The sequence below is a fragment of the Diachasmimorpha longicaudata genome, chromosome 19 (genome assembly GCF_034640455.1).
Source record: "Diachasmimorpha longicaudata isolate KC_UGA_2023 chromosome 19, iyDiaLong2, whole genome shotgun sequence".
Taxonomy (NCBI): Eukaryota; Metazoa; Arthropoda; class Insecta; order Hymenoptera; family Braconidae; genus Diachasmimorpha; species Diachasmimorpha longicaudata.
This window is the reverse complement of record NC_087243.1, coordinates 2,881,563-2,897,673: the sequence shown is the minus strand read 5'-3', so window position 1 is coordinate 2,897,673 and position 16,111 is coordinate 2,881,563. Positions and strand designations below refer to the sequence as shown.

General features: G+C 41.0%; 5 protein-coding genes across 10 annotated transcripts; 2 read left to right on the top strand and 3 right to left on the bottom strand.

The window, feature by feature from the left end:
• Window positions 1–160: 160 nt before the first annotated feature.
• On the top strand, window positions 161–1,463 carry LOC135171284 (transcription termination factor 3, mitochondrial). Its single transcript, XM_064137731.1, has 3 exons — window positions 161–822; window positions 902–1,077; window positions 1,154–1,463. Exons 1-3 carry the CDS (start codon window positions 161–163, stop codon window positions 1,429–1,431), a joined length of 1,116 nt encoding a protein of 371 aa, XP_063993801.1. The 3' UTR covers window positions 1,432–1,463.
• Window positions 1,464–1,526: 63 nt separating this feature from the next.
• LOC135171283 (endoplasmic reticulum-Golgi intermediate compartment protein 3) lies at window positions 1,527–4,666 on the bottom strand. Its single transcript, XM_064137730.1, has 8 exons — window positions 4,473–4,666; window positions 4,072–4,230; window positions 3,819–3,935; window positions 3,682–3,719; window positions 3,534–3,604; window positions 3,236–3,459; window positions 2,985–3,113; window positions 1,527–1,982 (listed from the first exon to the last, which is right to left on the bottom strand). The coding sequence occupies exons 1-8, from the start codon at window positions 4,564–4,566 to the stop codon at window positions 1,648–1,650; spliced, it is 1,167 nt and encodes a 388-aa protein (XP_063993800.1). The 5' UTR covers window positions 4,567–4,666; the 3' UTR covers window positions 1,527–1,647.
• LOC135171299 (reactive oxygen species modulator 1) lies at window positions 2,123–2,975 on the top strand. 2 transcript variants are annotated; one of them, XM_064137760.1, is made up of 3 exons: window positions 2,123–2,275; window positions 2,460–2,602; window positions 2,753–2,975. In XM_064137760.1, the coding sequence occupies exons 2-3, from the start codon at window positions 2,472–2,474 to the stop codon at window positions 2,859–2,861; spliced, it is 240 nt and encodes a 79-aa protein (XP_063993830.1). In that variant the 5' UTR covers window positions 2,123–2,275; window positions 2,460–2,471; the 3' UTR covers window positions 2,862–2,975. The 2 variants fall into 2 exon arrangements, with proteins under 2 accessions (XP_063993830.1, XP_063993831.1); XM_064137761.1 differs by having other exon boundaries at window positions 2,150–2,279; window positions 2,407–2,602.
• Window positions 4,667–4,805: 139 nt separating the features above from the next.
• Window positions 4,806–11,306, bottom strand: Vari (varicose). Of its 4 annotated transcripts, XM_064137714.1 has the most exons (9): window positions 10,950–11,306; window positions 10,729–10,841; window positions 9,291–9,406; window positions 7,500–7,793; window positions 7,124–7,360; window positions 6,411–6,885; window positions 6,002–6,336; window positions 5,681–5,755; window positions 4,806–5,565 (listed from the first exon to the last, which is right to left on the bottom strand). In XM_064137714.1, exons 2-9 carry the CDS (start codon window positions 10,811–10,813, stop codon window positions 5,389–5,391), a joined length of 1,794 nt encoding a protein of 597 aa, XP_063993784.1. In that variant the 5' UTR covers window positions 10,814–10,841; window positions 10,950–11,306; the 3' UTR covers window positions 4,806–5,388. The 4 variants fall into 4 exon arrangements, with proteins under 4 accessions (XP_063993784.1, XP_063993783.1, XP_063993785.1 ...); XM_064137713.1 differs by lacking the exons at window positions 10,729–10,841; window positions 10,950–11,306 and adding an exon at window positions 9,890–10,281; XM_064137715.1 differs by lacking the exons at window positions 9,291–9,406; window positions 10,729–10,841; window positions 10,950–11,306 and adding an exon at window positions 8,672–8,938.
• A 261-nt stretch (window positions 11,307–11,567) lies between these two features.
• Window positions 11,568–16,070, bottom strand: LOC135171268 (myogenesis-regulating glycosidase). Of its 2 annotated transcripts, XM_064137704.1 has the most exons (6): window positions 15,690–16,070; window positions 15,109–15,239; window positions 14,081–14,296; window positions 13,843–13,953; window positions 12,750–13,745; window positions 11,568–12,682 (listed from the first exon to the last, which is right to left on the bottom strand). In XM_064137704.1, the coding sequence occupies exons 2-6, from the start codon at window positions 15,234–15,236 to the stop codon at window positions 11,776–11,778; spliced, it is 2,358 nt and encodes a 785-aa protein (XP_063993774.1). In that variant the 5' UTR covers window positions 15,237–15,239; window positions 15,690–16,070; the 3' UTR covers window positions 11,568–11,775. The 2 variants fall into 2 exon arrangements, with proteins under 2 accessions (XP_063993774.1, XP_063993775.1); XM_064137705.1 differs by lacking the exons at window positions 15,109–15,239; window positions 15,690–16,070 and adding an exon at window positions 14,407–15,077.
• Between the last annotated feature and the right edge of the window lie 41 nt (window positions 16,071–16,111).

The following is a 16,111-nucleotide window of genomic DNA, read 5'->3' as shown; positions in this document are numbered from 1 at the left end:
GTCGTGTACATTCGTACTACGTCACGATTGTTCCATCATATGTTCTTTTCCAAACACGACGACGTCGTAGACGAATTCCTGTACTTTAAATCCGCGAATGTGTCATTAATATCAGGAAATAAGGCCCAATATACTTTGAATGTGATAAATAAACCCCAAAATGCGTAAATACGTGGCCCTACTCCCTTTATCCCGGCAGTTCCTCCAAAATAAACTGAAAAGTGAGGTTAACGCAGTGAATTCAGTGCTACAAAGGTACTCAACAAGTGCAGAATCCCTTCAAAACGGTGAAAACTTGAGTAAAACAGTGCCACATGTAGTGATTCAATCGCAGGATCCACAAGAACTGGGTGTTACCCTTCTAAAGGACCTGGTGAAGGACATAAAGACGCCGGGAGCACTTGAGGAATGTGAGGAAGACCTGTCGGACCTGGGGCCATATCATCGGCCAGCATTTAACTTCGCAGCTTATGCCAACAAATCAGAGACGATCCAGCAATTGGTGAAGTTGGGAGTCGAGCTGTGGAAGATCGAGTCCCATCCAAAGGCGATGGAGGTCATTTTGTCCAGGAAGTTTGAGGAGATGAAGCCGTACATTCAGTTTTTGCATGACTGTGGGGTACCAGCTGAGCAGATTGCCTCCTTCATCACGAAGAATCCCTTTATTTTCAAGGAGGATATGGACGACTTGAGGACGAGGATCAGATACTTGAGGGCTCACAATTTTGATCACAAGGATATTGCGAGGATTGTCTCGGAGGCACCTCGGTGGTTGTCCTGGAGGACTGACGAGATTGATAACAAATTAGGATATTTTCAGAGGTAATAGTCCTCACAAAATAATAATTAGGACTTGATTGAGTTTTTCTAATTAATTTAATGTTCCTGATTGATATTCCAGAGAATTTCACCTTCGTGGAGATGAGGTCAGAGCTCTAGTCCTCAAAAGACCTCAATTAATTACTTTCCACCTCAAAAACGTCCGAGACAACACATTTGCGATCAAAGAGGAGATGGGTTTCGACGAAGATCAGGCGAAAGAAATTCTTCTGAATAAGCCAAACATTTGGGAAACACGTGAGGATTGACAAAATCAATTATCAATACACATTATCTATTCCTCGATAATAATTCGTCCTTATTTCCCCTACAGCTCGGTCTTATCTCATAATCTCGTTTAATTATGTCCACGAAATAATGGGAATTCCTCACGAAATTATCGCGAAACAACCGAGTGTCATAGGAACAGGAATCGAAAGATTGAAACAGAGACATTTATTCCTGGTGGCCTTGAAACGAGCCCAGTACGACCCCAAAAAGCCCCTCTACGTGCCACTGGACTCCTTGGCGATGAGTTCAGACGTTGATTTTTGCACGACGAGGGCTAAGTCCTCGATAGAACTGTACGATATGTTCCTAAAGACTCTGTAGAATTAATTAAAGCTTTAATAACCTGATAAAAACATTTTCTCACGATTCCCTCGTCTCCTCCATCAATTCCTCTTATCAAATCCTTCTGCCATCTCTCTCATTATATTTAGTTTATTGATTTAATAAAATACAAAGTTCAGACTTTGAGATAATTGGATCGTGTATCTTGGTAATGTACAATTATACGAATTAATTGAAAACAATCTTGGAATGTTTCTAACTAAATTTTCCTAATTCTTGTTTCTGTATCGCTCTCACTGAGTGATACAAGAAAGTGTCAATTAGTCCAGCTACAGTAAAAACACCTCCGATTATCGCACAGACGTTTGTCGCAAAATGTCCGAAGGATTTTTGTTTCTCCGTGTACTTCACCATCAAAGGGCTAAGTTCATAACTAAAAAAAATCCCTGGGAGTCCAGAGCCACCGCTGAATGTTGCAATTTTCTTTGAATGTCTCGTCACAGAAAATTGATTTGTCTGTAGTTGAGCTCCATCAGCACGAAAGTACGTCGTTGGAACAATTTTGATGTAATACTGATACATCATTGCACCTAAAAATAAAAACAACGATTTTCCAGATGAGTCTGATTCAAAATATATTGAATTTTAAATAATTAAAGGGGATATGTCCTTCAAAATAAACACACTTTAAAGGCACTTTAAGAACACTTTAAGAAATTCTATCGGCGCTTGCGCGGAATCCCCACCTCTTTTGTTCGTATCGTAAAAAGCATTATGGCCGCCAATAGCGTAACTTGAGGGGTTAGAACGCACGTAAGTGCTGGTTGAAGAATAAATCGTAAATCCTGAAGAGGGGAATCGATAACAACGAGTTTGACAATCAGTAAGTACGATTAAGAAATTGATCCTCGTATTCCAATCCCTTTCTCAAAGGGAGACCTCGTGAAAGGGTTACCACAGACATAATTCTGTGGTGAGACACATGCATGAGAGTAAAGTTCAATTTTTAGGGAGAAATATTTCTCTGGGGTTGTTTTGGAGGGTTTTTTAACCAGGAAATCTTCCAGAGGGAGTTCAATATGCCAGCTGTACCAGGTGGAATCTACCAGCAAGGACCATCCTGCTGGGACAGAATGAAAATGGGGTTTGGAATAGGTTTTTGTGTGGGAATGGCATCTGGGGCCCTTTTTGGAGGCTTCTCAGCGTTGAGGTAATTTTAATTGTCATGTTCTTTCATGAAATTAGTTCATTAAAAGGGAAGTTCTGTCTCATCTTTGGAAATATTTTGTTTTCAAGCTCTGAACTGAGAGGTGACTCGTTCAACTCTTTATTTTTCTCTTCACAAGCTCTTGGATTTCAGGTACGGTTTAAGAGGCAGGGAACTGATAAATAACGTCGGGAAGACGATGATACAGGGAGGTGGTACCTTCGGCACATTCATGGCTATTGGCACTGGCATACGGTGCTAGTATCAGTTGACTTATTGTTGATGAAATATGTATCTTGTCTTAGACTGAGGAGCTGTATGATATAATTGAAAAATTTACTGTTGAAACTACTAATAAAATAATGCTTAATGAGTATTCACTGACCTTCCTCAGCTGTAACTGTTGTATTGTCCATTGGATTTGATTTCCCTGGAATGTTTACTCCGAAACTGAGGTGGCGAATTTTATGAGTCATGTTGAATTGATTCGAGGCGAAGGGTTGAACGTCGTGAACTGGAAAATGTAATAAAAGCCCGGAAAATTATCTTTTAACTGTATTTCTAGAATAAAACGTCTTCAAACTGAAAAATCGTGTCAATTATCGTTATTTCCGGAATACTCTCAGTGATTATTACCGTGAACGTGATTAATAGAGAAGCTGTCCCCAGGTGAAATGTGAAAACTACCGCCAACTCGATTAACTTCCATGGATCCATAAATCTGGCATCCCTCCAGGAAAGCGTTCTTTATCTTTTCAGCAGATTTATCATTTTGACACTGCTTTATCGTGGAGACTTCAGGAAAAGCCCATTTTCTTTTTCTGTAAGCTTCCCTCACGTCCTCACAAGTGTTGCAACATCTAGAAGTTGAAAATAAAATTATTTTTTCCATTAATTACACAGGGGGGGTTTTAATCCATTAAAGGACACTCACTTTATGCCCAATTCTTCACTTGCAGCCCCGTAGCAGTCGCCGCACTGGGCTTCGGTGGAAGTTTCGTGAGACTGCAAAGAAATTTCTGTAATACAACAGTACATCCTAATTTCTGTCTGCCACGCATTAATTTAATAGTTTTAATTACCTCTGTATCACTCTTTATTACTTTCGTGTCAGCAATATCTAATGAATGTAGGACAATTGAATAATTAATAAATATTTAAGGAATGAAACGTCTAAATGATTTTTTGACTTAAAAATTATTACAAAAGAAGTCGATACCTGTTTTCTTTGGCTCTTCAATGGGTTTTCCGTCCAAACTCAATCGCCTCTTGTAAATATTATGCTCTATCTGCAGATGCTGCTCACCAGTAGTGTCCATAGCATCCAATAATAGCACTGTAGACCAAAAATTAATTTACTCTGGCTAATGAAGAGCTGAATAATGCAGGATAAATTACTAAACGAAAGACTGAAGTTACGCTGTATTTTTAGAAGAGGATTGAGATTTATGTTTCGAATGTTTAATACTTACAGTCACAGGATATTGTTGGAATAATAACGTCCAAATTAATCCTCAACTTGGAACTTCGCGACGTATCGACAAACAATTCCTCGTTCAAATTTGGTGTCAAATAGTCTCTGAGCTCCGAGAAGAAAAGTAGAGCCATTATAACTGAACTTATTATCGTAACTGAAAGCAAATAATTTTTCCAATGTATTCCATATTGCTATAAATAATCGCTGAGTGATTTTAAGGTTAACAATGTTCCTCGTTCCCCAGAGTGAACACAACTAGAAGTAGACGAGTTCTCTCGGTTCCAAAATCAACGAGAAAGCCCCCAGAGAAAGAAATATTCAAAGAAAATGGATAATTACTATTAAAAAATTAATAACTATTAAATGTCAATAGACGTTAATAGATTATTGTTTTACCCAGTGCTCCACTGAACGTTTTCACTCGAAAATCCTCCAAAGTCTTTGGATAAGCATCGATTTTCCTCAGAACATCGGCAATTGTCATTTTCATTGTTTACTTCGATTACTATATTTACTAGGAGAAACATGAAAACAAGTGAAGTTTCACTGTACCCTATGCCGACGTAGTCACACACGTCAACTGGTCAGGAGTACGCATGCGCTGGAGGGAAGGTATTTTTCAAAAAAAAGCTGACACTGATTTATCGGTTTCATGATTCAATAATATTTATTTATCATTTGCTCCACGAATTCGTCGCTCGTAAATTTATTTTCATACTGACAAGAACATTTTTTATTCGATTCCAGCAACAATGTATTTAATTTCTGCAATATACAAAATATTGATTGTAATTTTCGATTTTTGCGGCATTTACAAAACATTTTGATCATTCTTGGAAACTCCTGGGGTCGTTTTACAATTGTTTCAAGGCACTGCAAGTGCCGGAGTAAATAAACAAAAAAACATTGAAATAATTGTGTAAATACATTTCCAATTAAAAACGAGGCAAACAGGTATTTGATTTCTTATTGCATATATATAAAACAATTAGAATACAAAAAACATAATTTAATACCTTAAAAGTAAATGGACGGCTTTAAAAACTCACTCGTTATTCAATACAAAGTACAATGAATTTTCATTCATTTGACGTCTAAAGCTCGATGACTAAGTCATCAATCCTTCTCCCGAATATTCCTATTTATAATTTGGTACGTAAAGGAGAACTAAAAAGTGAAAAAATCAATAGCTGAATTTACAAAGAATTCAAAACTCCTGGTGAACGCATAAACATTGAATTCGCTGACTAAAATTAAAGAGTTTGGGTGTAATAGTGACTCCTATAGTACTATTTTCTGTATTAAAATCCAGTCAATAGATCCAATTAACAGGCACCCACTGGTGTTCAGTTACAAGGGCATCTAAAGCACCAACAACTTGTCTAAACGTATTGTCAAAGTCCTCGTTGACGATAACCATGTCGATGTATTTTTCATAAGCTCGTTGTAAGGCTGACGACTCCTCCAGAGTCAACTTTAAGTCGTCCTCCTACCAGAGACGTAAGCAGGATAATTAATTAGACACAATTAACGTTTACAAAAACTTCAGATACTTGTAATGAATGAAATACAACTGAACAACATGTTCATGCGTATGTACAAACCTCGTACAGCGATGCAAGGGACTCAAGGGTTCTGGCGCGTCTCGAGCTGTACCTGATGGAGCTTTGGCGATCAAACTACCGAATTGCAACATTCAAACACATTTACAATTAAATAAAATAAGTACATACAGGGGAACATAATGAAAATAATTATTCTAAATGATCTTGAGTATTTTTCCGAGCAGAAATATCTAATCGAGCGCAGTAACTTCATGCAGAGTATTTGTGTGAAGTATTACAGTTTCATCAGCTGTCTCAATAAAAAATCGTGCAACAATCCAATTAAATTAATAATTATATCATTATTCATCTGGTACGTACAGTCAAATTACGACTGCTGGCCCCAGTGGTCCTCCCAAGATCGTAGAGTGTCTTCAGCTGCTCCATCCCAGGTGCAGCGATGAATATGACGTAGGGCATGAACTCGGTGCTGTTGTGGAGGATCTTCAGAGCAGCTGGACTGCAGTCCAGAACGCACATCTTCCCAGCACGAATTAATTCACGTACCGAATCGAGTTTCGTACCGTAGAGATGACCTCCATGCTCGCCATGCTCCAGGTAACGATGCTGCTTGATGTCGTCCTCCATCGCCTCCAGATCCGTGAACCAGTAGCTCTTGCCGTTCTCCTCGAGGACTCGTGGTGGTCGTGATGTGTCTGAATGGTCGTTAATGATTAATTCAAGAAACAAATCGAAATAAATTAATTAAAAAACGTTGACAATCACTCACATGGTACGATCGTTCCAAACTTTTCAGGATCACTATTAATCAATCGATTTTTGAGGGTCCTCCTGCCCACCCCTCTGGGCCCAACGAGGGCAAGGGTCTTACGTCTGAATGGTGGCATTCTAGCGACTTCCTCGTACAGCAACAGCTCAGCACTGTCGAATTCCCCATTAGACTTGGACTCGTACATCTTTCGTTTCTTTTTACGAGAAATTCTCGTACCGCAGATACTGATTTTGTGAACAAAGTCGGCCTCGGGTAGGACAAAGGCCTTACGTCGCTCCTCAAGCTCGAGCGAGGGTATGAGACCAGGGGGCCCTAGGCCCTCCCCCTCCACCCTCCTCGCCTGCCACCAGTTTGGATCGGCTTGGTCAACAATTTGGAGAATGTCACCTTTTTGGAAGGGGAGACCTATCTCCCGACAGGGGAGAAGAGTATCTTCAGACGGGTCGTAGTCAAAAAAGGCCCTCATGTAGCACTAGAAGACACAATTAAACCCCCTCATTAATTACTATTCATTCCCACTTCATCAAGGAATCGGAATAAATTTAATTTTCGATTAATTTAATGTGCACTTCTCAAGATCCACAATAAGAGAATACATACACAAGCTTTCGCCTATATAATCGTAATCACAATCACAGACATGAAATGATAATAATCGTCGTCAGTATAAAATGACAATAAAGTGACCTGTCAAACATTTTCGTACTCACTGTTGATTTAATGGGTTTATTTCCGTCATTAGCGATTCCTGGTGCGACTTTAAGGGATAGATTCTCCTTGGCTGACTGTATTGCCAGTTGGAGTTCGTCAGGGGTGTGAACAGCCTTTCCATTCACCTCCAGGATCACCTCACCAGGTCTCACAAGACCCTGTTTCGATATTGTACTTCCTCCCAGTATTCTGGCTATTATCAAGTTGCCATTTTCGTCTACTTGTACTGTGAGGCCCTGGAAGAAGCAAAATGAGTTCATGAATTGACAAAAAAAAAGGATCAGCCCTTCAGAAGAGAAAATGATATAAAAAAAATATTTAAACAAAAAATTAAGGACTTTAGGGAGACTTTAAACCAAAATTGTTGCTATTTACCAGAGGTTCATTCTCTTTACGCCTGAGACCCACAACCCTGATGGTCTCTGTACTCTCGTTGCTCGGCATGGCTGGTACTGCTGGTGAAGTTGATGGCTCTGTTCGACGTTGAGCCACTGCGTCGTGTGCCTCCAAAAGCGCTTTCACGTGGGACTTTCTGAGGAGATTATTAAGCTGTCGGGCGTTGCTGTCGCGTGAGTGTTCAAACGCGTGTTTTATTTCGTCTACTATATCACAAATTGAATGATGAACTGGTTCCAAGAAGGCGGGGGGATCCTCTAATCTTTCCTGAAGCTGAAAACGAATGAATGTGACGTATTCGATGAATTAACGGAGATAAACCAGTTGTCCAGGTGTTGAAGACTTAATACGTTGAAAAATGAAAAGATTTGTATCGAGGAATTCCTGTGGAAGATGTCTTAATAGTCAAGAAAAAGAATCTCCTCTTCTTAGCTACGATTTTATGTACAAAAATAACAATAAACCTGGATCAACAATTTAATAAACAAACCACAACATTCTACACGCGTTTCCACACAAAAAAAAACCTGCGAGTTTCACTCAAATAATTACGCAATAATTACGTTTCGAGAATATGAGAGGGCGTTCGATCTTTTCACTTTGAAACGACTTTCTCCACTGAATATTTTCTGTTAAAAATTGATCAATAAATCCGCGAAATTGATCCGTAAAATCGGTAGAATTTTCAGAACAAATTTCTAGATTTTCAATGACATTTTGTCTGAGACATTTAACATCTGTATTTTCCTACCGACGCTCCCCACCTGCTCCATAAAAACGGGTTTGGTGAACATGCAATAACAACGAAAGGAAAACACACTCAGTTATTATAACTGACGTAATGCGTTAGTCACCATTCTGGAGCGATTCAGCATGAACAACATCTATGACATTCCCTTCGCAATATATGTCATCCCACCCACGTGTAAAACAATAGATTTAAAGCCCACCGAAGCCATGTTGTTAAAAAAAACTCTCGTCCACACTTTTCCACAAAAAAAAACCAATCTGCGAGTTTCACTGAACATTTACGAAGTGCCTTAATTATCGAGCACTCCGAGGGCTCTTCATTCCCACAGATACTTGTCATCCACCGTAATTACCGTCTAATTACTCAAAATTCCACAATGGGACACTCCCATGACACCTACCTGATGTTGACCACAAATCAACAGCGCGAATTAACAATAAACTTGAGGGAAAATCTGGTGAATTAAGTTGTCCATCAGCTCGTGAATTTCAACCTTTATTTAACTAAAACTTTAATGAAGATGAAAGAGCACTTCATCAACTCGAATTTCCACGGTATCGAGAGCGTCACAATGCCAGCGCCGCGCCTAATCCACCTCTCTCGATAGCATCAGGGCGAGACCCGTACGGTTGGCTTTTTAACGAAACAGGTGGGGGACTGGCTAACTTGTGGAATACGAGTGGAGTCGCCGTTGTATCTGGTATGCAATGCGGTATACATTAAAATCCAGGGACGTATGAAAATTTCAATCCGGAACGAGCTTCAAATTTCTATCAACATTCAAATTTTTCAAATCAAAAACCGGATGAACCTCTGCGCGCGAATTATTTTTCCCTCAATTTTAAATAAAATAATTACATAGTCACCCTTGGAACGTCTTCTACATAGCACATATTAAATTATATATGTACTTGTATCATTTAATAATATATCCTGCATAGCACATACAGAAGATTCTTTGAAATAACTGACTACTGATTTATTTATTTATTCACTTGCACCCTTGTTTCAATACTGACCTTAATTAGGGATGTGACAACGGGACTGTCCAACAATCCCTTCAAAAATAGTAGATCCGTATCATCAGCCACTGTGCCAAGCTCCTGGATGTTGTCCCTGACGTGCATGAAGGCAGCTGGAACAATCGCGAGAGGATTCTCCATAACTAGATCGTAGGGTGAGTTTTAAGGGGAAAAATTGAAGGGTGGGGGCATTAGATAAGGGAACTGCGCGTGAACGCAGGGTCTGGAGGGCCTCATTCGGGTGTGGCGACGATCAATAATTGCATACCGCCACAGGTGGCTTCCAAAATTCCCAAAATTCCCAAAATTCCCATAGAACTTGGATAATTGCTAATAATAATTGCAGAAGATTCGTTAAACAGGATTTGGAGGCTGATACGAGTGGCAGTTGCATGCTAATTAACACTCGCATGTAGTTGCACAGGTCGTGTGGATATTGCGAAATTTTTAGCTGATAAGTGGAGCGTTGAAAGGGCTCGCGAAGATAAATAATGTTCAGTAAAAAATCAGGAAAGACTCCAGACACTTCAGAGGTTCCAGTTAATTATTTTAAAGGGATTCCCATGGATTTAATGACTCCGCAAATGATGTTTTACCATTGTCCATGTGATGCCTCAGTCTCCCATTATTCACCTCATCCGTACTAGCGAGTAATCGCCGGTCCTCCGGTTTCTCTTTTCTCCCGAAGATGACCATCGTAAAAATCCTCTATTCCACGCGATTCACAAACTCAGAATGTGATGCCAATCCTCGAGATCCGAGAAATGAGGTCATCAGATTGGTCCCATCCAAACCTGCTCAGTTATTAATTAACTTGGTGAGATAATTTTTGGTTCGAGTGAGTCGCAGCATTTTTTTCATCCGTGAAATTAAATCACTCGAACGATGAATTCAAATGGACCCGAGAGAGTGACAGAATTGCTGTCGTGTTTAAGGCGATGAAGATAACTGAGCCAGAGAAAAAGTCAGGGGCCTCATACACCTGTTAACTCGGCCGGGGTAGGGGCACGGGGCCTACCCGCTGTTGGGTCAGTTCGGGATTCTAAGCACTTTAAAGAGGAAGGGAGAGAGACAGAGGCCGAAGGGCTGAGGGCTTGAATGACTTGGGATGACACAATGAAATTTTCACACCTCTGGGGGAAGAAGATTTATCTCAGTGGTCCCAAATTGTGGAAGAGAGTGTTTAGGAGTCGGAAAAATATGATAATCCCTCCCGAAACCGGCTCGAAGTCAGAAAAACTTGTAACACCATTCGTCTTTATCGGAAGCCGTCTAAAAACTGCCTCCGCATGTTTCACCGAACGTGTGCTTTTGAAATAAAGTGGGTAGTGAGTTGAAAAAACATGAGTGGTAACTCGTGGCGGTGAATGATGAGAATAAGGAAAAGCAAATTCGAATACAAAAGAATCGGAGAGAAACGCACAGATGCACTTACCGGAACTCGATTCTAAGTTTATCCTGTATCCACCAGCATGTGGGAATGATGATTCAAGAGAGCACGTTAATACCCGGCTCTTCATGGTCGCTGATTTCAATTAAACTCTACACCTGGAACAGTATTGTTTTTTCATTAAGTGGGAAACAATAATTCTAAGTCAAGGATTTTAGAAATGACGCTCCAAAAATTATTGAATAAATTAATTAAGTGTTACTTACGTTAAGCAATCGACTTTGCCCCATCGAATAATTATTTTTAAGACAGCTACAAAAGTTCTTAACAGAGCTTTTCATTTTTTCGTCGCAAGGTTTTCATTTTTTTTTAAAATTACCATTCAGTGTACTTCAGCCTATTTTTGTATTAAAAAATCTATCGAGCTACTTGACAACGGTCAAGGTAACTCCAGCTCGCCCTTCATCCTGTCATTGATTTAAATTTTCCAAGTGCCGAGGGGAATGTCAAGTGCGAAGACAACAATAGCTCTTAAAAAATTCAATGTTTTTGGAGTTAACGAAAAAACGTGGACGTCTCAAGCCGTTCCTGAACGCGCACTATTCATAGATCCTCAACGCGAGGGTTACGTATACTCCAGATCCGATCGAACTTTCAAGCGCTTTAGGTATAAGAGCTTTCACAATACTGCATACATGTACATCATTGAGAAGTACAGTGAAGCTACGTCGCGACGGAGTTGTTTGTACAGGTATCGTTTACCTCGTCCTGCACTACGAGGACTATTTTGCTTGATCTCTAAACGGTGATGACACTGCGTGGTACAACAAACGAATACTTCATGACACGTGTCAATGACCCCACGAATAAGGACACAGGAATAATCGAGTGATTTCTGAATGAGAATTTATTGCGCAGTTAAGACGCTTGTCTGAATGTCATAATCCACCTGAACTATTTTTGTATTTTGTCTGTCTACTTTCAAACATCATTTTGACAACGATATCATTTACCTAAAATGTCTACAAAGATTTTGAAAGTCAGACGAGTATTTTCTGTGAAATATCAAAAGTATCAGTCCACATTGTTCTCTCAGAATCTCGTGTTATCGGGTACTTTAACAAAATAAGCGACTTTATCTTCAGCAACTCGGTAATTATGAATCCACCTGGAGCCTTTCCTGAGACTTCCATCGATCCCATCCCTCCAGATGCCAGCAGGGAGGTACACCTCCCTCTGTCGACTCCCCGAGTAGAGGATTGGAGCAACAATGAGCTCCTCGCCAACAGAAAATTCATCCATAACAAGTTGACAAGCTGGATCCACTGGATCCAACATCCAGAGAGGCCGAATGATCGGCACCCCCGATTCCAACGTCTCGTTAACGATTTTTTTCAACAGAGGAGTAACGATCTTCTGCCTCAAAGTGGTCAGGGCCTTGGCCATCTCCAAGAGTGGCTCATCAGAGTATTTACTAGGCAGATGAGTGAACCTGATGACAGGTAAAAAAGTCGAGAGCTGGAGCCACCTGATATAAAGCTCCTTATCAGGAAGACTGACTGCGAAATCGTTGTTCGGGTTGTTATCAGACTTGGGGAGGTCCACGTCCCCTCCCACCGCCCCTGGCATGATAAAGGGGAACCCAATGATTCCGTAATTCAAGATCGTGGGGATGACGTTCTTGATAGCCTTCCAGGAAGACGGGAAGGGTGGCAGGGACACGAAGATTGGAGCTTTCGGACGGGAAATGGCGCTTGACACACCCAAAACCGGAATCGTCCCAGTGACAGCGTTGGTGAAGAGGGTTTTGTAGTGATCAGGATTGGTCAGCGGTTCCTCGCATTTGTAGTAGTGGGGCATGTCGTGGGCTGTTCCCAAATCGAGGTAGAAAGCTTCCACATGATATTTCTTTGTTAAACTGTGGAGCTTTCCTTGGAGCCAGGGGATTGATCGATTGTTGGTGACATCGAGGACACCTGCGCTGTTGCTGCGCCCATATCTGAATGAAATTATGGATAAATTTAAGTGATTGACATACACATTGGAAAGAACTACCAATAAACTACCTGGTCAATGCTGGTATCCGTGGATCACTCCCCCTCTCGGAGATGAGCAGTCGATTGTCGACGGCCTCCTTAAAATTAATCGACTCCGTAGAAATAAAAGGTTGAATAGTAAAAACAATTCTGAATCCTCTCCTCCGGATGATGTTGATTGTCTCCTCCATGGACGGAAACCTTTCGTCATCCTGGGTGACATCACCAGGACTCTTCTGCCATTCAGCATCCAGCAACACGTGTCCCTGCCGCAAGAACCCCAGACGGATGATATCCTCCGTATAATTGTAAATGGCAGCTTCATTCGTCGGGGAGATCTGCCAGACGGGCTCGGACAGCAGAGCATCCACAACCCCAGCTTCTGCTGGCTTGAGTCCATCCCACAGGGACTTGTCCGCCATCGAAGAGTGGAGATTCTTCATGTTGTCAGTGGCGCAGATCGTGTAGTTCAGCTGGGGGAGACGAGTCAGGTGATTTATGTAAGCGAAATCATCGTGTCTTGCCTGGAGGCAAAATTCTCGTGTTCTGTTGGCATTTATGGAGATGTAGAGCGGCGACTGGGGGTCCACGATGATGGTACCGCCCTTGGAGTTGAGGAAGTATCGCTTTAAAACGTTTCCAAAGGGGTGTTTCTGAATATCACCGGTGATGAACGGACTCATCTCCAGGCGCCCCTGCTCCAGAGGATACGCCAGACTCTGGAGCTGACCTCCACCGTACCAGTGGCTCCGCTTTGGAGACCAGTCGAAGCAGTCCTGAGGGTTGAAGGTGGAGCTCAGGGACTGCCAGGTTATCGTGTAGCAGTGCATGCCATTCAGGTTTATGTGGGAGAGGTACAGGCGAGAGTAGTGGAGCCACTCAAGGCAGACTGAGGAGAACCTTTGGTGCTCCTCCAGGCAGGGGAAGACACCGGTGTCCATGGGAATTCCATACCCCAGACGTGCTGACACGATCTCCGAACCGATGTTGCTGTAGATGTGGAGGAGACGCTCGTTCTTATTGAACCTGGGGTGAAGTTCCATAATTGCGAGGCTTAATTACAAATATCTTGGAAGGTCTAGGGGTTGTTTAGGGATTTAAAAATCTCACGCTAATTAGTTACCTGAATTTTTCAAAGTACGCTCGTTGCAGCACATACTGAGTGTAATAAAAATGTGCAAAAGCTACTAAAAGCACCACGCAGAGGAAAAGAACCCCGACAAAAGCTCGGATTCTACAAAATTATTCCATCATTAGTTTTCATTTTGTAATTTATTCTCTTCTGAGAAGGAGAAGACTGAGATCGTTAATTATGAAAGTCTGTGGACTATTTCAGACAGGATACGAGTATTCTGCACTACCTGTAGTCTGCAGTCTGTCGTCTTTTAGTCCTTCGCAGTGCCTGCGGTAACGTAAACTGCAATTTCTCCTTCAAGAGGCTGCTGATGCTGTTGACACTGGTGATAGTGGAGTTGGGGCTCTGGATGTCCGATATATCGGTGGAATTACCTGTTCCAGATTTCTTAGCTGTGGGGATTATTTTCGGTTTTCTCCGAGGAGGTGCTTGCAGAGGCACTCTGCAAGTAAAGTCAAAATATTTTGTGGAAATGGGGTCACCAGGTCATGCACTGCACATGAGATTTTTAAAAAAACCAAAATCACTGGATTTTATTATTCGGTTGAATACCTCTGGAGAGAAACTGCACTTCCAACATCGTATCGTGGAATCATTCCACTTCTACATTCAACTTCCACAAGAAGAATATTAAATTTCGATTCCTCAAATTGAAGGCAATAAAGATAAGACAATCCAAACTTCACTCTTTTCAATTAACAATGACTAATTACATAAATAAGCGGATTTTTCCGTCTTCTAGACAACGACCATGACGGAAACAAGATATTACTTCAGAAAAATAACGCGGCTGATGTATTCCTAACATACAGCACAACTGGAGTGTGAAAAAAAAATTGACCCGATAACCCTGAGGAGATAAGACGAGTTACTGTCAATCGCCGATGCGACTGCCAGCATTACTGCTGGTCCTGCAGTCTCAAAAAGCAGGACAAAATTATAAATCGTTGTTTCTCGTCAGTAAAATATTGATAATAATGTTTTGTGAGCAAATAATCGTGTCTGAATTCAGTGTCACATGATTCGCAGGTACGTAAAATTAAAGGAAAACTAATTGCATTAGGGTAGGCCTAAGATTCTTCGTCGTTTGCATAAATAAAATAATTACATTCTACTGTAAATTATAGTAATTATTTCGACAATTGAGTCCTCAGTGTTGTTACACGACAGACTGTGCGTTGAAAATAAATTATTGGGAGAAAAACGGATCTCTGCGGGTAGACAGATCATTAAGTGAAATAGACGTGCAATTACTTGACCAATTCGTCATCATTGGCTTCTTCGTCTGTTTCCGATCCCAGGCTACTTCCGTTAGGCGTCGATCCGCTGTTTGAAAATGTCGCACTGCTCTCACTGTCGGTGCGAGAAAATTTCGAAGTCATTACCTTTGAACAGACATTGAAATTTCAAAATAAAATACAATTACGAGCAGGCGATTAGATTTATCTCCATTGTTTATTCAATTTCTCTTGTTCTTCGTGATTAGATATGTTTGTTAAACGAGACGATCTGTAATCGAGATTATAAATCAGAGTTCCCGTCGCTCTTCTACGTTTATCACGTACCCCAGGTGTCTGGTGTGTTCGTACGAGTAATTGTTTGCGATAATTCCTGGAGGATAGCTAATCCATGAAAAATAAATTGTTTCGTCTCGCAGGCGGTCTTAACTAGCTGAGCAAACATCGATATGTATGTCAGTTCCATGTTCAACAGCATCACACACAGGTGAAAATTTCCACGTGATTTAATAACAGGTTGATTGCGTAATCTCTTTTTTTTTTGCTATCACCGAGAGGCTGTCAGGAATGTCCCAAAAATAATTCATCCCGACTCACCGGAATTTCAGAGTTAATCCAAGGTCATCAGAAGTCTCCTCCTCACTCGCTTTTAATCGAGAAAATCCTTGAATCACGAGACGTGATTTGCCAGCACAGCTTCACTTTCTTTCTCCAGTGGTCATGCTCACGTCGAAGATAATTCACTGATAAATTAGCAGGCGCGGGGGAAACTCAATCGTTTTCAATATTAATAGATAAAACTTCATGAGAATTGGTGGCTACAATACTTCTCACAACACTGTAAAAGTTCAATTGAGGATGAGTGGAGTTTACACCATCAAAAAGAGAGAGACAGAGGCACACCAATGACCGAATACGACGAGTGGGAGCGAACTCGTTAGCTCTTGTTAACTTTTATCTGTTGTACCTTCTCAATCTGTTCGCTTCATCAGTGGACACATTGATGAAAAATATTTTGG